Genomic DNA, 20,891 nt, shown 5'->3' with positions numbered 1-20,891 from the left:
CTGCCAATTCAATACCTCAGTTTGATCACATCCACGTTGTTTCATTGTGTCAAGAGGGGCTCTCATCATGGGAAGTTTTCAGACTTCCCCGAGTGAACCAAAGCGATGTTGTTCGGACATGGAGGATTTACAGAGATACAGGAACTGTCGATGACATGCCTCGCTCAGGCCGCCCAAGGGCCACGAATGCAGTGGATGACCGCTACTTACGGATTTCTGCTCGGAGGAATGCTGAACGCAACTCACCATGCTGAATGTTGCGTTTTGTGCAGCCACAGGACGTCGTGTTTCGACTCAAACTCTATGCAATAGGCTGCATGATGTGCACCTTCACTTCTGACGTCCATGGCGAGGTCCACCTTTGCAACCTAGACACCATGCAGCGCGGTACAGATGGGCCCAACAACGTGCTGAACGGACCCTGTCAGAATTGGCATCAAGTTCTCTTCACGGATGAGTGTCGGATATGCCTTCAACCAGATAATCGTCGGGGACGTGTTTGGAGGCAGTCTGGTTAGGTTGAATGTCTTAAAAGGCCGGTATTATAATAAAGGTTTAAGCTGTTGGTTCAGTTTAAACTTCAGTTTATCTGTTAGTCGTGTATTATAAAACTTAATCTTAAGTTTAATTAGAGATTAATTTTACTGCCACTCATCTACCATTTAAACTGAAGTTTAAGAGTACATAACCTTACAATATGGTAAAACGAATAGATCTTGAAGATATGTTTGAGGTGTTTGAAGAAATACTAAGCAATGACGAAGAAGTGGTTCAAATTATTGAACGACCATGGGCACTACAAGTTTCCCAAGCAATGGAATGAAAAATACTTTTTAAATAGGTTGAGGCTTACAAAACAGACTTCTACTCTCATTTTAACAGTAATTTTCACATCCTTACTACATATCCTTAAAGAATAGAAGAGATAAAGGCCACTATTATTTAATTACTAATATAACCAAAACAAAAACTCAACCTACAACCAAGTGTTGCAGTAACATCATCATCATCATCATCATCATCATCATCATCATCATCATCATCATCATCATCATCATCATCATCATCATCATCATCATTATAAACTTACCAGATTTGATGTGCCTTGTTGAAAAGTTATTTCTTTTCTCAAGAAAGCATCTGCTCTCTTAAATCATATCAGTTTGGGATGATAAATGTCATGTACACCAGCTCCACTTCTTTTAGACTTCTCCATCTTGAGTAATTCTTGGTGATATTCATTCTTTATTACTTTGATTTTTAATGCAAGTTCTCTATATTATCAATGCAAATGTTCTCATTTGCAAATGCACTCATTGATTAATCATGGCAGAATCTGGTTTATTTTTATTGCAAAAATCAGAATGTCGTATGTTTCAAAGGCTCATAGATATCAAGAAATCTTACCATTTCATCACAGTTCCACTTCAATGACATCTTGATTCTGTCTTCACTAGCTAGTAACTGAGTAACTCTGTGTGTGCACGTGGCAAGTATGTGCTGCAAGCTTGTGGACTGTAAAGTAGCCGCGAGTTCAACTCCTCTTGCAACTAGCCCGGTAAGCTGGAATCTAACTAGCGAGTATGTTTACATTGAGTTAGTTCACAAACCACTAGAACTTGCAGCTCGTAAACAAGCCCCATCAAAACGCCCCTAAAATAATGCAGCACAGTTAGTTCTGGTTGATTTCTGACAAAAGAGTAGGAGTAGTGTTGCAGAAATGTTGCAAACTTTTGGCTGGGAAGACTTGGGAGTAGGAGACTTACTGCTTCTACCAGATATAGCTTATTTTTTGAAAGAAATTTCCATATGAGTTAAAGCTTTTAAATATTCTGATGTGGATTTGGTCCCATTCCTATTCCGAGGCCAGAATTTCAATCTCCCTCAGTCAGCACACTGAAACTACCAGCTACCAGCACTGCATGTAATATTTTCAAGAAAGGTCATTCAAAATTTAACATTGAGGAAAGTTTTTTTGCAAGAAGTGTTGAACTATTTTATTTTAAATAGTGTGTATATTTGTCCTTAGTTATTTTCAACAGTTCATAAAGGACATGGGTTCTTCCATTTTTAAATTAGTTGACAGCAACAATGAGCATTGTTACGAGATGTTATGGCTGGCATGTCATGTTTCAAGATATGTTTCAAATTTTAACATTGAAGATAAAAAATTTTTTTTGCAAGAAGTGTTGAACTATTTTATTTTTGTGTAAATAATGTGTATATTTTATCTTTAGTGTATTCTCAAAATAGTTCTTAAATGACATGGGTTCTTCCATTTTTTTCAATTACTCGACAGCAACAACGAGCTTTGTAATCTACTACGAGATGTTATGGCTGATGAAGTCTCAAATGAGACAAAACAATGTTCCAGGATATGTTTAATATGTTTTTATATTAAATAGTTTTCACTTGTAAAGTGAGGTGTATTGATTGAGTGGACCATTGAACCTACCATTGTTTCTTATTTTAAGCGGTATGTTTCGAGCTGTTAGTGGAGAGACGGCGTGGAACAACATTAGTAGATGAATAAACATAAGTGGAGCTTTAAAAAGCAAGAGATATCATAGTATGAAGAAGAAGAATTGAAGAAGACCAGTATTCATTTATTGGAAGAGGAAGTAGGGATTGAAATAATTTATCAAGGGAAATGTTTGTTCAATTTCCAAGTTCTGGGAAATCATTTTTGAAAAGAATAGGTTAACTGATACGAAATCTACCGCCTGCGCAACAACCATCAGTGTAGATCACTGATGGTTGATCGATCTCCAAAAACCATGAAAGTTGTTACTGGGACGCAAAATCATCGTTGCTATTGCTGTTATTATTATTATTATTATTATTATTATTATTTTACAATTTTCTTTACGTCGCACCAATACAGATAGGTCTTATGGCAAAGATGAGATAGTAAAGGCCTAGGAGTGCGAAGGAAGCGGCCTTGGCCTCAATTAACACTAGAATCACGGCTGGGTCATTTGTGACCCAGCTGTTAGTTCTTTCTCCCATATCTTCTGCAAAAGAACTATTTGTAGCAAGTGTACAACCGAGGAATATACTGGTACCTGTACTGGATATTTTATTTGAAATTTAATACATATAGTGTATTTTGATGTAGAATGTTACGTATACAAATAAGGAACATGTAGACAATAGGATTGCCCCACTTCGCTGACCACAATTAATCCCAGTTCTAATCCCTTGCTCCTATGGCATCGCAAATATACAGTATAGCAAGAAAGGTTTCCAACTCTTAATTTTTAGAGACCAATCGTCTGACATTAGTACAGACAGTACAGACGATGTATATTATGCTGCATATGGTTTCTTTGTAGGAATCGCACTTCACACGACACACATTGAGAATACATAATATTCCTTGTCTGCACACCTGCTACAAATATTTTTTGCAGAAGATAGAAAAGAAAGAACTAACAACCGGGTCACAAAAGACCCAGCCGCAGTTTGAGTGTTAAGGTAGAGCCCCAGCATTTGCCTGGTGTGAAAATGGGAAACCACGAAAACCATCTTCTGTGCTACATCTCCCAGATGCAAGCTCACAGCTGGGCGCCCCTAACCACATGGCCAACTTGCCCGGTATTATTATTATTGGCTTTACGTCCCACAAACTACTTTTATGGTTTTTTGAGATGCAGAGGTGCCGGAATTTAGTCCTGCAGGAGTTCTTTTATGTGCCAGGAAATCTACCAACACAAGTTTGACGTATTTGAGCATCTTCAAATACCACCAGACTGAGCCAGGATCGAACATGCAAAGTTGAGGTCAGAAGGCCAGCACTTCAACCGTCTGAGCCACTCAGCCCGGCTGTTTTCATCTTAAATCATTCATCAGATTATCTCTATTCTGATCAGTGATGAAAATATTGCACCCATATTTGTACAGGATGCAGAAAAACTGTGTTTCATCAATTGAATGAGTATTAGTGGGCACAAATATAAGTATTGTGAACGTGGGAGCCATTGGTCTCTGGTGATTAGTTTTGGCTGCCTACATTCCAGACACTCGAACATAAATGAGCCGCTGAGGCGCTGTGCACACGACTTTCTTGTGTCCTTCTGTCTATCCATCACCACTTCTATTCTCCCTTCCCTCAATGTCTTGTGGTTTCATCAGTTGCCACTTCTACTCCTCCCTTCTGGAAAGGTTATGTGGTTTCATTAACGTTACCAATCAGTTCATTGTCTAAAGGCGGGATTCCACTGAGGCAACATTTGGGCGACATGGAGCATGCGGCTGGCAACAAAATGTTGAGCTTTGTAGCATTCGGCTTGTTGTCAGTGGGGCAGAAAAGATGTGGTATGCTACATGTGTTGCCGTGTGTAGCATGCATCACTTGTGGAGACTTGTCGCCACTACAAACGTTATTCCATCAAGGCAACGAAGACTACAGTTCCTCACTCGACTTTGACCGGCTGGTGACAGCTATACTTCCTTGTTTCGAATTTCTCAACCTATCATCTCACGAATCATCCCGGAAATGTCCATGGCGCGGAGTGATCAAAGCTGATAAGGCATGGAGCCCTTGGCAAACAAACCACGTCGGAATTCTAAAGAGGCGAAAATCATTAGTGATGAGTTTATAGGGTACTTTGTCAGACGAAAGTCGTGCACCATGGCAGAATCGGTATGCCTAGAGGTACGGGAAGAATTAGAAACTTCTTGTTCACTGGAATTTAATGATATATTTTAAAATTAAAATGTATTAGTTTTAAGCAGAATATCCTGACCCTATTCTGATTATTTTACCCCCTTCTAGTTCACATTTCTAATACAGTTATACTATGAGAATGAAAGATAACTCGTGGCAACTATGACAATAAGTAGACAAAAAAACCATGGCACTACAGCCCTTGAAGGGCCTTGGCCTACCAAGTGACCGCTGCTCAGTCCGAAGGCCTGCATATTACGAGGTGTCGTGTGATCAGCACGACGAATCTTCTCGGTCGTTATTCTTGGCTTTCTAGACCGGGGCCGCTATCTTACCGTCAAATAGCTCCTCAGTTCTAATCACATAGGCTGAGTGGACCTCGAACCAGCCCTCAGGTCCAGGTAAAAATCCCTGACTAGCCGGGAATCGAATTCGGGGTAAGAGGCAGGCACGCTATCCCTACTCCACGGGACCGGTAATAAGAAGACATAGTGAGGAAGAAAAAGACTCTGATGAAACAGTGTTGGAAGACTTTGCGTAATTAGAGTAGCGGCGAAGGATATCCAAATAAAACGTAGATTAATTGTTGTGTGTTAACAGTGTAGAAAAGAGAACCATTTGTTGTTATCCTATTAAACGACGTATTTACGAGAAATCCATAAGATACTGATATGTAGCATATATTATTATTATTATTATTATTATTATTATTATTATTATTATTATTATTATTATTATTATTATTATTATTATTATTATTGTTGTACAATAATGTTATTGGCTTTACGTCTCATTACTACTTTTACGGTTTTCTGAGTCGCCGAAGTGCCGGAATTTAGTGCAGCAGGAGTTATTTTACGTGCCATTAAATCTACCGACACGAGGCCGACGTAGGTCTACTTGAGCACCTTCAAATACCACCGGACTGAGCCAGGATCAAACCTGCCAAGTTGGGGTCAGAAGACCAGCGCCTCAACCCTCTGAGCCACTCAGCCCGGAAGACATTGAATAAATCACAATCTTATTTACAAAAGTTCATAAGGAGTTATTTCATTTATTACAGGAAAACAGTGGCTTAAAATCAATTCACCTCACGTTCCTCTTTATCACCTGGCGTTTGGAGCATAGATGTCAAGAGGAAAGGTACTGGTAAGTAGATTATACGTGAACCGCAGGTTTCCTCTCGATGGAGAAGCACCACCAGCTTTCCTTTTCTGAATTATTTCATGCTCTCGGTGTAAAGCTGAACGCATTTTAAATTTTCTTCAGTTCGTGGACACTGCAGCCAATTTTTCTGGGGGCCGTTTTAACGTATGCTTTCTTTGCTAATGTTTTTTATAATCACTCAGTGTTATATTCCGCAGTTCTGGAGCTTTGTGACAATCCCCAATTAAATTCGCAGTGTTTTCAATAGCCCACTTCATCTTGCCGCACGGAAATTGTAGCACCGATCCACACACTGTCGGATCCCGGGCGACACTGTTCGACAAGCATATTTTTGAAGCATGCGGTACCAGCGAGTGTTCGACAGATGGCACCATGTCTCGTGCCACACAGCCGCACGCTACATGTCGTGCCGTGTTTCTTCAATTGAAAGTCGACTGCAGCATGCTTCACTGTCGCATGCTCCATGTCGCCCAAATGTTGCCTCAGTGGAATCCCACCTTAACACTCAAGCCAGTGAGTGATCACATTCGATGCAAGTATGATAGTATGCTTCCTTGTTTGCTTTGCGTTGTGATAGTTACTTTTAAGTTCTTTACAAGTACTGTGCTTTCAACATTAGTGCAGTGGTGCAGTTTAGTGCCTTGTTATGTTAAGTGTGGTATTGTGTTTAGTACATGTTATGTTGCATTGTACTGAGTGTGGTATCACTTCTGCTTTAATTGGACACACACAAGCATACTTGGAATGAACGTGCTGACATGCATTTTTCTTGTGGTGCTGCTTTTGGCAATTCATCTGAGGCCCAGAGCATTTGCCATGAGTGGTACCTGAAGAGACCTTCACCTTCATGCTAAATGTTTGTATACATTGACCAACACCTGCATGATTCAGGCTTACTGCCAACATGCATGACACAGTTTGACCCAAACATGTGTGGACCCCATGGTGTGTATATATATATATATATATATATTTTACAATTTTCCTTTTCATTGCACCAACACAGATAGGTCTTATGGTGATGCTGGGAAAGGAAAGGGCTAGGAGTGGGAAGGAAGTGACTGTGGCCTTAATTAAGGTACAGCTCCAGCATTTGCCTGGTGTAAAAATGGGATACCACAGAAAGCCATCTTCAGGGCTACTGACAGTGGGGTTCAACGAACCCACTCTTCCGAACACAAGCTGATAGCTACGTGATCCAAACTGCATGGCCACTTGCTCGGTCCTATGGTGTGTGAAACCCCATTTGAGAGTGAGGAGGACCTAGTCATATGTATCATTGAGGCAGCACATTATGTGTGGGAAGAGCTCAGAATTTTCCAAAGAATACGCATATCAATCTTGTGTCGACGTGAATTGTGCCACTAGGTTGGAAGGAGACAGTTTGAATATCTGCTCTGAGGTACTGTACGTTTCTTCCTTTTTACTGACTACAGCTAAAATATGAACAAAATGCAAATAGTGTGGCACAATTGTATTTGCGTGCCTGGGAAGTTGGCAGCCGATCTTAAGTCTTCAAGTGCATGTAGTTTCGAAACTAATCACTACAGACCTATAGTTCCTGTATTCACAATTCTTGTAAGGTATTCTCATAACACTCCTTCAATTTACAAAACAAAGACGAAACAAAGTTTTTCCGCACCCTATAGGCTATATTACTCTTATCTTACCCATTCGAAATATTTTCTATTATAACTTAAAGGAAAAGTATGTCCAAAAGAACAAAATTCCTAAGTTGATTGCTGAAAGAGATTAAATACAGTAGGCATATTGTGTGTGATGACTTTCTGGCAAGTGAAATTTTTATCTAATTTATTCTCTTGTTGTACAGGTGATTCAGCCACCTCAGCTGAAGCATCTGGTGGAGCGATAGTCTTTCCGGATGCCAAATTCAAACCCAGACTGACAGGAAATAAGGCTCCAGAATGTGCAAAGGGTACCACCTTCTGTACTGAAGCTGAGAACTATCCTTTGTAGGTATACATTGTATAAATTGATATATTCTCAGGTTTTGTTTCATCATTTTAAGTGAAGTTAAAGTATAAGTATAGCTTTACAGTATAATATAGAAAGTGTATAAGTCATCAGCTACAGACATCCAAAGAATCTGTGATTTAAATACAAAATCAATTAAGTTTGAAATCTTGCATAACGTAATCTCATGTTCATAAGCCAGTCTGCAAACCTCTGTGAATTTACTAAATGTCACCACAATCCTCAATTTGCAACTAGTGTTGTGGCCTCATTTAGTTTTTATATCTATTAAAAATAAAGAAACTTGTATTTTTTGTTTTTGGAAAAACCACTTGGGTAGGGGTGACTGAAAATGGGGTTAAATTATTTTTATAGGATACTGTTAAATCAAAAACGAAAGATGTTACAGTCTATAATGATTATGTATGTATGTATGTATGTATGTATGTATGTATGTATGTATGTATGTATGTATGTATGTATGTATGTATGTATGTGTAAAAAATACCAATTTTCACTTCTGTAACATGTTAAGTTTTTAGTTCCCCTTATTTGGAGTTTCCAAAACCAAATCACCTAGGTTTCTGTACTTTTACAGGAGATTCCAAATATCAGTTTTTACGTCTATAACATTTTACGTTTCTGAGATATACTGTAGATAGAGTCTTCTAAAAATTCACCCCAATTTGTTACTCCTTTTTAACCCCTATTTTTTGGATTTTTCCAAAAACAAAAAAATACGTATTACCTTATTTTTAAACGAGATCCCAAATACCAATTTTCAGGTCTGTAATATCTTCAGTTTCTGAGATATAGGTATCCTCATTAAAGGCATTCAACCCCATTTTCACCCCTTTTTCACCCCTCCCATTGGGATTTTCCAAAAACAAAAAGTACATGTTTCTTTATTTTAAAGGAGATTCTAAATACCGATTTTTACATCAGTAAATTTTTAAAGTTTTGAGATATAGATACACTCATTTTAAAAATTCACCCCCCTTTTAACCCCTTTAGCAACGGAATATCCAAAAATCCTCCCTCAGTGAGCACTTACATTGTAGTATAAATGTATCCTCAAAATTTCATTTCTTTATGTTCAGTAGTTTTGGCTTGGCAGTGATGAATCAGTCAGTCAGGACATGTTCTTTTATATGTAGATAGATATATAATTTTTAAGAATTTTTCAAAACAAAATTGAAGAGGCTTTCTTCATTTCGCCACTGCTGTACCAACTCCGGCCACATCCTCCACCTCACAAACTCAAGCTATGCTCGAAACTGACAAACTTTTATTTTTAAGTTAACTGGAGGTTTGGCTACACGTCACATGCTCTCCCTGCTTAAAATTGAGCCAGGGCTCAATAAAAAACCTTAAATTTTGGGGAGCAAGGAGCACACGGCACAACACTGACATCATGATGCCGTTCTCAGCTGAAACGTCCATTATGCATCGAAGTAGTCCATCATGACCTCTGGCTTCGCTGACTTATGTAGCTGTCGACACCGGCTGGCTGCCTACAAACTCCCATACACTTCCACTCCAACCATGGCAATCTGGTAACCTTCAACCCAGCTCACCCATCTAGTGAACTGACTGGAAAAAGACAGTGATGTATCATGCAGTATGGCGTAACTGCCGCAAGCTGGAACATTCCGACCACTCGATGTATGTGTTGGACCGTTGCGACCAAGTAGTTCAGTACAACATCCGAACAGGCCCAGCAGTTTGCCGACCAGATGGACCAAAGTTTTTGCAGCAAATGCAACACAAACAGATACACAGCAGAAAAGGGGAATAGATGAGGCAAGGCTAGCATCCAACCATTCTGAAGTGTTTTGATGATGAACTGAAGAAGTCAATATTTTTACTTTTTTTTTTTCTAGTAATTGAAGTAGCGTCACACAACCAGTGCTCAATAAAAGCTCCACCAGGAGACTCCCTCCCCCACTTGGGATTTGGGATACCAGAAACGCAGGGCAAGCACTATTCATTAATTTCAAGAACAAGACAAAAGAAAAAACGAAAACCTACAGAGTTTACCCTAGACCCACAAGGTTACAGTATAAAACCAAGATATTACTAAACCCAAAATTTAAAGAAAGAAATTCATTTACCAGAAAAAAACATGTGTTAATGAGGATACAGTACAAACACATTACGATTCACAAAATACCTTTACGCAATTTACTTCTAAACAATTTGAGCACAGCAGGAATGACTGGTTGGCACAAGAGAGAAAATATCCTCCAGGTAATAAATCAAATTTCACAAACTAGACCTTCATTATCAATATACCAGGTGAGTTGGCCATGCAGTTAGGAGCGCACAGCTGTGAGATAGTGAGTTTGAACCCCACTGTCGGCTTCCCTGAAGATGGTTTTCCGTGGTTTCACATTTTCATACCAGCCAAATGCTGGGGCTCTACCTTAATTAAGGCCACGGCCACTTCCTTCCCATTTCTAAGCATTTCCTATCCCATCATCACCATAAGACCTATCTGTGTCGGTGCAATGTAAAACAAATAGCATTACCAACATGAAGTACTCCACACATGAAAAATTACCATTTAGAGCAAATTAATGTACTAACCATATCCTCATTTAATATTCAAATTTAACTTGAAGTTACCAACCTTAGGTGCATTCATAATTTCCAGGAAAAAACACCAAAAACAAATGGGAGGTTAAATTTTGAATGTTGCAAGCAAATCCAAACTAGGGTGACAGTTACAATTTATTACTCTAGCTTGCAACGTTGCTCACATGACCCTTCAAAGGACAAGTCACAAAATTGAAGTTAGTGAGTCACTATCCACTTCATCATGCCATCATGCATCTTACTTTAAAAAATTAGTACTGACAAAGGTCACCTTACATACCACATGTTATCACACCAAACAAGAAAATGCAAATTAAGCCTGAATACTGAATAGAAGATCACATTAAATTAACAGTCAAGGGCCAAATGCAAATAAAATAGTACAATATTGCACATACCAAAATAAGACTGATATAAAAAATAAAAAGGCACAAATAACACCTTCATACAAGAAAATATCAGATCACAGTACGACACACTAAGATCACCATGCCTAGCTATCCTCCAACGAACAAGAATACAAGCACACAATACACACCAACACACCAGTGCGATGACCCCAAATCAAGAAGTACTAACAGAATAAAAAGGCAAAACATAATCTTCAATGCTACTTGATTTCATTACGCTACATGAGACTACCATAGGACCAGTATTGTACTTCCAGGAGGGCGATAAACCCTCAGCACCTTAAGGCCTAAGTCCCAATCCACATGCCTTACCAAGGCACCCAAACAAATACATAAGACCTCACCATATTTACATTATTTACAAAAATACAGATGGACAGATATTACAACACTCAATACCGAATTTAGAAATCTTACTCAGCCCACAGGACCCCACAATCGAGCAAACTGTGTAAATTAATTTAGAAGACAGCGATTCCAAAACTGATGAAAATAAAAATAGAAATAGAGTAATTAAGGATTACCAATTAAATTTTTTTTACTGAACTGTAACACCTGCAAATTTACCACAAAAATTTGTGATGAATTTAGGATACTGACAAACAAATCTTAATGACCTGCAATGTAAATTAAATAAACACCTCAGGGTAATGATAAAGAAACCAACTTTTTGAAGAAAACCCTCCTAGCACATAATTCACAAATGGACAGTATCCTCTGTCTAACCATCTAATACCCATGAAAAAGATTGCCAAAGCATCTCATATTAGATGAATGCCAGACTTCAAATATATGTCGTGAGCACATGTGCAGAACCATAACCTGTCAAAATGTGCCATTACGGCTTCAGCATTACCTGGTCTAATAATATGGTGAGCACTGTTTCACCCTATGAGACTGTCCAAGTCCTCATAGAACCCTTCCTAGCAAATATAGGAATTCACGGGATAAAATAGAACTGAATGACAAAGAAATGGAAAATTGCACGATTGAAAAGCTGAACAGATGATCTAGGAAAATTTTCGGACATATTCAGAGACCCCATAATCTTCTATATGCTTTAACAATTTAGGAACTGACTAGGCGCGCTCTAAGTAATCCCATACTTACTCAGAATCAAACCAAGGTACAGTAGAAGGCCAAAATACAATAAAACACATGTAATGTTGCAAGATTGACGACCAGAAATTCAAACATAATTCTGAGCCAAATCACGACATTACAGAAAATGTTAAATGAACACATATCGGTACAAACAATAATGCCAAATGAAATTTATTTACACAGCAGCGACTAGAAACAAAATTTGAAATTTGCAAAATAATTTACCGAAACACCAAATTTGTAAAATAGCATAAACATTTGAAAAAAAATTGTCAAAGAATTTCGAAGATTAACAATTTATTACCCAAAAGTTACCAAAGTAGATTTTTGAAAAAACACAGTGAAACTCCATGCTGAAAATTTATTAACACGTGCATGATAACCAGTACGACAATCAAATTTAAAATTACATAATCTGGAAGAAGAACAAGAAGAATACAATATGAGTTAACATTAAGATGTAAGGTATGCACAAACTTGAAATAGGTCAAGCAATCAGCTGTCTTCAACAGATACGTACATCAGCTGTTTGAAAGATAAGCGTGAAGTCACACGGGAATATACACGATTTAGCATGATTCAATAACATAGCCTAAAGCAACAGGTTGTCACGCAGATGTTATCATTGAAACACACGGATCCAGAAAACTTTAAATTAATAAACACATATTGAAATTTATCAAAGAAGACTTTCAGAACATGGCACACGCAGTGTGATGATATAGCTTTAAAACGTTCGCTCAGTTAGCAGAAGGTTTACCACAGGCATAACTTTTAAACATAAATTGACAACAGACTGAAATAAAGTCATGGACAGTGACTTACCATTTCCCCCAATGCTCAGGTAATTACAGGTTAAAAAACAGCAAAACACAGATTCCACATCACAGACAGAATGCCATACACATTCAGATGCTATATACGGAGATAATAGGCAACTCTCTTCGGATGTGAATATTGAGCGCGAGCAACCATCATGAAAAAACCACAAATAAACAGGGATTAGGAATGCACACACAGTAATTACATCCTTTAAAAGGAAATTGACATCAATTAAATGACACTTTTAGCAGTTACAGCAGTTTGACCGAAATGGCTAGAGACATCATGAAAGATAGTGAGAAAAATTTTACAGGATTAAAATTTAAGTTAAATTTATCATTAATTCATTTTAAGGTTTGCTCAGGGGTCAATTACCATCCACCAATCACTCGTTCATAACACACTCTCTGTTATCAAATGTAACCTTAAAACTGGTTACACAAACATAATTAAATAATAGTACTAATAATAATAATAATAATAATAATAATAATAATAATAATAATAATAATAATAATAATAATAATAATAATAATAATGAATCTAGCAAATTTAAGAACACAGTAAAAACATTAGAACACACACAAGGTTCACAATACTCGAAGGTGCGTAAAACATAAACAACAGTTTCAGAAACTTTACAACTACAGAAGGATGTGGGAAGCGGCATGGAAGCCCTATGAGGTATATGCATCGTATCACTTGTAAAAGAAAAATTGGTAGAAGGTAATTGCACTTTGACAATTTCATTTTTTAATAAACTAAGAAAGCAATATGAAAATGATGACTCAAAAATCAACACAGAAAGAACCAAAACACCTCATATACCAAATGACTGTTAGAAATAGACTGAGCCTAAAAAAAAAAAGCCCTACATACCAAGTAAACTTTCAGATTATACAAAATACATGAAGAACTGAACAAAACTCTATTGGGCCTTCAGATAGGTGTCCGATATCAAAGAATTTATTGCGTAATGATCTTAACTGGCTTGAGTTAAATGATGCTGAACTACTGGAGGAAAACCCAATGAACACTAAATTACATGGTAGTTACAGTGTTAAAACAAAACAAACAAACAAACAAACAAACAAACAAACAAACAAACATATACATACATTATCATTATAGACTGTTATGCCTTTCAGCGTTCAGTCTGTAAGCCTGTGTGAATTTACTAAACGTCGCCACAATCCTCGATTTGCAACTAGTGTTGTGGCCTCATTTAGTTCTATACCTCCTATCTTTAAATCGTTAATAACTGAATCTAACCATCATTGTCTTGGTCTAACTCTACTTCTCTTACCCTCCGTAACAGAGTCTATTATTCTCCTAGGTAACCTATCCTCCTACATTCGCCTCACATGACCCCACCACCGAAGCCGGTTTATGCGTACAACTTCATCCAAAGAGTTAAAAAGAGGAATAAGGAATTGTCTCCAAAAATTTAAAATGATACGAGCTTAGCTAAAAGCTAAGTCATTGTAACAATATTAGTGATGAATGTGAATTTTGAGAGTATACTCCTACGCAAAAGGAAAATTTACACTTGAATTAAGTTAATGTCCGAAAAAACAAGAGGAAATAGTGCTTACCCCAAGGCCGGCATCCCACGATGGGATGGACGGAGAGCACGTCCGCCCTCTAGGGTGGTCAGAAGCAAAAGACACAGATGCCAGCTTCGCTCCCTAGGCTGGTCAGAAGCAAAAGACACAGATGCCAGCTTCGCTCCCACGATGGAGCAAGAAGCCAGAAATGGTGCAACCACTAAGTTAACCAATCAGGATACGGAATTTACTCCCGACATTCACATTCACCAATTAACTTTTCGTTATTCCTACAAATCAATGTTCACTTCATATCTGGTTATTAATGTTTGAGATGTTTCTTTTACGCAACACTAATTTTGCCACCAAAAATGGCATGTGTAGTTACACGCCACCTCATAAATTAGGTACATAATTTCAAAACTCACAGCTACATGATAATTTAAACATAAAATTTTTTCAAAATAATAAACCAATTTTCTGAAACAATAAGTCCAACATTCAAATGTTCAAAAAGGAGATATTTTATACAACATAAATAATTTTTAAGACAAGAAATGAATTTTTCAAAACAAAATTGAAGAAGCTTTCGTCATTTCCCCACTGGTGTCCCCACTCCAGCCATACAATACTGGTCTGATCTTTGCCCTGTTTGTAGTAGATTGTTCTCTGCATTTTTATTTCTTCAGTTTACTTGAATCTTATTAGCACTTCACCTCAATCTTTAAATAGGATGTTTAGCATTTTCACTGCATGTTACGTAAAGTAAGTTTACTAATGTTTTATAGGTGAACTTGTAAAGATAGGTAAAGATAAAGACCACTGCTCTCTTTTAACTTCATTCTTTATTTTTAGACTTATTCACCTAACATATAATTTTACAACGTTTATTCTGCCTACTCAGTACTGTACAATAATTGCAATGTCTATAAATACATTACAATATGTTATCAAGGGACTAGTTTTGACCCTATGTGGGTTATCATCAGCCTAAATAAGATACATTTTGATTTACATATGTCCTAAAACAAAATTACATTGTGGAAATAAAAATTAAAAGAATGAACTGTGTTTGTGGTGCGGTAATATACATATAAAATGGTGGAGTGGATGAAATGTTGATAGATAAAATTATGTTGTACTGATGAATGACACGTAAAATTTCAGGTTTACATTTGTTGCAATTAGACTGTAAGAATAGTATCATAATGATTTTCTACAATGATGATTAAAATGTTGCCCCATTTTTTTAGTGAATACTCTAAAATTGCACATTAAAAGTATATGATTCCGGTCTGAATACAATCTTCAATGGATGGGAAAATATTCTTTTCTTAGAATCTAGGGACACCTTTTCATGATGTGAAGAGGAAACTTTCCTCATCTTCTCCATTAATTCATACTCTGTTCCTACTTGGCATTTTATATTTCATACCTCTTCTTTGCTGACATCTCTTTCATTTTTGAAATACTGATTTTTATACTACATTATAATCTGTATATTCCTACTTAAGCTCTGAGATTTTAGACTTTGAGGTCATCATCATTCCCATATTAGACCTAGTGGCCTGTTATGATTCTTTCACCAATGTTTCATTTGATGACCAATGGATCTTGTTCCTTAAGGGTAGTATTTGAGAATTTCTCTGGGAAATCTTCCTGTAACCATTCTTCAAACATGATTTACCCATTTTTCTTGATAACCATATATATTTTGTACTGCTGATTCAATTTTAAGTTCCTTCAGTACCATTTCATTTCCTTTATGATCCCATCGAGTATAGTCTGCTTTCCTTCTCATGTATTTTGTCTAATTAGTGGTAATTCTATTAGCACCAGTTTTCCTTATTGTGTACGCTTCCCTTCCATAGCATAGGACAGGTTTTGCTAAGGTTTTATATACACATATGCAGGTATGTCTTTGAACTAAGTCCAACAAGTCAGTGTTCAAGTGACGAAGTAAAATCGGCGTAAGGGTTCTTCTGTATGCTGGAGATGTATTTGCTTGTTAATCTTGAAGATAAAATTAGAGATATAAAAGATTTTCTTAAAGTATAGTTATCGAGAGAACTCTTGAGAAATAACCATAGTTGAAGTTGAGTTGCAGTTAGACTGTTAAAATGAGTCGGAAACAAGAAGAAAATAAGTAAAAAGTGAGATATTATAAAGGAGAAAACCTTGTAAGAATGTATATTAGTGAGGATAAAAGGATAATGGAATTGTTTACCTTATAGTCGATCATGTCGTATTTAGCGTCCTCCCTTACGCCGTGTTGTCAACTGAGTTCTGTGTGCATGTGTAAGGCGCTTGCGGTGGGTGAGGAGAAACAGAAGGAGAGGTAGGGGAAGTGCGGGAAGCAGGGGAAATGTTGTGTAGGGTGGAGCTAACTGAGGAGTGGTGTTGTGATAGGCTAGGGGAAAAGGAAGGAAAAGTAGGGGGAATGTTGTGTAGGGTGGAGCTAATTGAGAGGAGGTGTGTTGAATGTTTTTCGGGATCATTTTTGATGGCTTTTCTAGACGAGTCTAATTTGGTAGCCTCTTCTAACAATATATTGATATTCTCCGTTATTTTGTTAATATTCTGGCTGGGATTTTGTTTCTGATCAATCTCAATATAGATATTTTCAAAAATGTTCATTAATTTACCTTTGTTTAACGTTCGTAGAATGGTCAAGTCCCTTTCTATTGATGTAAAATTTGTTTATATTCAGTCATATAAAGACTCATGGCCGAATACTTCCTATGTTTTTCATCATTAGTATGTTCTTGGTATCTTACTAAGAAATTACGTCCTGTTTGCCCAATGTATGAATTGGTACAATTTGAGCATTTAAGTCTATATATCCCCGAATTTAAATATTTATTATTATTTGCAATGCTTTGGTGATTGAAAATTAAACATTGATTGTTGTTATTGGTGCAAAAAGCAATTTTAAAATTGAGTTTCTAAAAAATATTAGTAATCTGGTAAATGTTCCCATTATTATGAGTAAAAGTGGCAAAGTTTTTTCTTTTTATGTTCTTTTACCAGCTGCGTTTGTCTTGTCATTTTGTCAAATCTTTTAGCTGACGATGTTCCATAATTGGAACAAAACATGTCCTATTTAGTATACACCTAGAAATTAAGCTGGATTATATCATGTAAATAATAAAACCATTATAAGAAATTGACAAGTATTGGAAGGTGGGAATCTCCTTGTAACTTAACCTTAGGTGTGATAGTTACCAAATGATGAGTTCAGATTGGCACACTGGAGTGAAACACTGGCAGCCAAGAATGAGTTGGCTGGAAAATTAATTCCATTTACAGTATATAGGAATTATGAATTTACTCACTCAGGACAAATATATTTCAGGTTCCCTATGGGAATCAAAACCTACATCGTCTGAGGGCCTTAGTGGGCATCAATTTTTATAATAGAGAGACCAGGTCTCTCATAGTGCATTGACACTGCCAGTGTTGCCAAGCAGCCTATGCAGTGGCCTCGACTATATGCACTAGCCATGTGTCTTGGTAGGTTTGCTAGTTACCAACTGATCCAACTGATGAGCCCAAAGTGGCACACTGGGGTGAAAAGCTGGCAATTAAGAATGGAGTTAGCTGGAAAATATAACTCCATTTATATAAGAATTGTGAATTTACTCATTCAGGACAAATATTTCAGGCTCTTTTGGAATCAAAATCTACATCTTATAAGATAATAACATACAATTATTAGTTTATTTTTGAGGGAAAATTTGAAAGATATTATCCGCTTATGACTGCATGCACTTGATTGTCATATTATTTTTATGTTGCAGGCCACAGTTAAGCAGTATACTGCAAAATGAGATAAACTACAAAGAATACTTTGGAGTTGATAAGGAAGAAGCAGTAACTGTAAGTTCTGTGCTGTATATTTTATATTCTGGAATTAAAATTTCTACATTTTATTTACTAATTTTATTACTCTTTTCTTTGGAAACTTTCCTGAAAAATAAAATCAGCTCTGTAGGAGAGAAATAGTAAGCAAGGTTTTGCTTTCTATTCTTTCTTGAATAACTACAGTATATCTGAATCTAACCTAAGTATGTATTTCATGAAATGGAAAATGAAGATAATCAGCCATCAATAACAGGAGAAGTAGAAAGAGATCTAGGAGACAATAGTACTAGATTGTGAAATTATTTCAAGGTGAGAGATGTAAAAAAACTGAGTGAGTTGGCTAGGCATACAGATTGTGAAGCTGTAAGATTCGTTTGGGAGAAGATGTGTTTGAACCCCAACACCAGTTGTCTTGAAGAGGGTGTTCTGTGGTTTTCCATTTTCACAGCAAACAAAATATTGTTTCTGTACCTTAATGTATTATTATCCCCAGCAGAGGGAAGATGTGATTGGTGGTTACAGAAGGGGGTAGGGCAAGAGAAGGACCAGTTGGGATGGGAAATGTAGAGTAGAGGATAGGAAGAGGGAGGTGGAACAGGCTAGTGAGAGGGAAAAAAGGGAAGAAGTGGGTTCTGCAGGCATCAGGGAAGGTGAGGGATACAAGGAGAAGAGGGGACCAAATGAGGAGGGTGGGGTTGAGGCTCTGATCATGTGTTACTCAATTGTCAGGCATATGCTGGAAACAAAATAATAAAGAAAGAATATAGGGAAAATGGGTAGAAATGGGAACTATATCTAGAGAATCAGGAGATATACATAGTTCAGTTGAAGAACTTTGCTGACTAAATCCAAAAAGGCAAAAATTTTTGTAATGGAAATGACCAGGGGTTTTTTCTGGAAAAAAGAGGTGCCGGAACTCACAGGAGGGAAATTAAGGAAGAAGACATGGGATTTACCGAACATTTAAGAAAGCATGTAATTTTCATCGAAACCTACTTACACTGAATTCAAAACAATTTCAAAATTTTTGACATGTCATCATCCTCATCAGTTCATTTTCTGGTCTTGCTTTTTGTATCCATGGCTGAATGACGACCTCGTAACAGCCAAGTTTTGACATACTTCGTTGGATCAAATACCGTCAAAGGAGTTCCAACAGTTCTTATAAATAGTAATGAGGTAATGGTTTTTACTGACAAAGATGATCTTTTTGGAGCCACAATCAAGTTCATCTGAGAAAATCCCCTTTCACACTCACATGAACATATAGCTATTGTGTTGAGAGTCCTCTGAACCCGAGAAAGTTCCCTGGGCACTTCTTCCCTGAATTTCAGATGATCTCTGAAGGCTCGAATAGCTTCTCTTTCATTCAGTTGGAATCTTCTTGCCAGTGTACCTATTTCTGCTTCTCCATACAGAATATTTTCTCTTGAGTTTGCTGGCCAATTCTTAGAATCCAGAACTCTTGCATATCTTGACAGTCCAGTGTCTTCTTTGGAAAGTAATCTTTTCTGTAGAAAAGTTTTAAGTTGTTCATAGAAAGCATTTGGGGAGATTGGTGGATCATAAATTCTGTTTTTCTTATGCAATGAAACACTCTTAAACTGTAGATTTGCTGCTGCCTCAAGAGCTTTGTGATAGTAAGGCCCTGGGACAGAACTCCTCTTCTCACAAATATCAACAAGACACTCATTCTTGCTGTGGGCTTTGTAAACATCAGCATTTCTCTCCTGCAGATCTAGGCTTAGTTCAGACAGTTCTTGCAAAGCATCGCAAATTAATCCCAGATCTAAAATAAATTCCACAAATGTTATTTTCCTGTGAAGACCTTCATAAGTGCATTTTTCCTTTCTGTCATAACCATCTTCTGATTTACCTCTTTCAAAATTAAGTACCAGTGCTTCAAAATCCTGCCAAACCACTAAAACAGTTCTATAGCTGGATGCAACCCACCTTGTGGACAGAATTCTTCCAATTTTTAAAATCTGCATCTCCAGTGTAGCTGCACATGACTGGAGCTGCCTTGCATTTTTTGGAGAGGCATGATATATAACATATAATTTGTCCATAAAACTCTTAAATCTATTGATGCCAGAAACCTCTTTCACAACATCGTGTACTGATAATTCCAGTCTATGGCTAGCACAATGCCACAAAACAATGGCAGGAAATCTGTCTTTGAAAAGTTTTGAAACTCCTCCATGTACTCCCAACATTACTGTGGCACCATCACACATCAGTGAAACTAAATTTTCCTTTAGAAAATCTTCTGTGAACCCTAGTGCTCCTATAGAAGACATCAAGCTTTTGTAAATTTGCTGTTACATCATCTAACTCAATTAAATCAATGAAAAGGTTGACCAGTTCTGCCATTTTTATTTCTCCAATGTAGATGCGAACATATACTATCCGAACAGACTTTTGATTTAGAGTAGTTGATCCATCAAGAATAAGAGAGAACTTGCTCTTTGAATCAAGTACATTTTTTATCAATCTTGTTCTCATTTCACTGCCTATTTGGTTTATTATATTTATACAGGCATTACTTGAATGCAAAATTCTCCCCATATCAATCCCAATCAATTCTTGTAAATCAATTTCAGTTTCAAAATTGTAGAAAGACTGGTTCTTTTTGGCCACCTTATAAGCAGTACGAAATACTTTACAAGTAATTAACTTTTCTCTCTCTAATGACTTTAGACATACATGTACTTTCTCAAGTTTTTCTTTTTTCTC

The 20,891-nt window shown here is 37.0% G+C and overlaps 1 protein-coding gene across 3 annotated transcripts in view; it reads left to right on the top strand.

Moving 5' to 3' along the window:
* LOC136864573 (protein spaetzle) overlaps positions 1-20,891 on the top strand; it is a 537,491-nt gene that overhangs the window by 478,618 nt on the left and 37,982 nt on the right. For all 3 annotated transcript variants that reach the window (XM_067141753.2, XM_067141755.2, XM_067141752.2), the window contains 2 exons: positions 7,668-7,809; positions 18,092-18,170. In XM_067141753.2, coding sequence (XP_066997854.2) covers positions 7,668-7,809; positions 18,092-18,170 — 221 coding nt within the window. The remainder of the gene's footprint in view (positions 1-7,667; positions 7,810-18,091; positions 18,171-20,891) is intronic.

Source organism: Anabrus simplex, chromosome 2, assembly GCF_040414725.1.
Source record: "Anabrus simplex isolate iqAnaSimp1 chromosome 2, ASM4041472v1, whole genome shotgun sequence".
In the NCBI taxonomy this organism is placed as follows: Eukaryota; Metazoa; Arthropoda; class Insecta; order Orthoptera; family Tettigoniidae; genus Anabrus; species Anabrus simplex.
The sequence above is the reverse complement of the archived record's forward strand: the minus strand, read 5'-3'. Positions and strand labels throughout refer to the sequence as shown.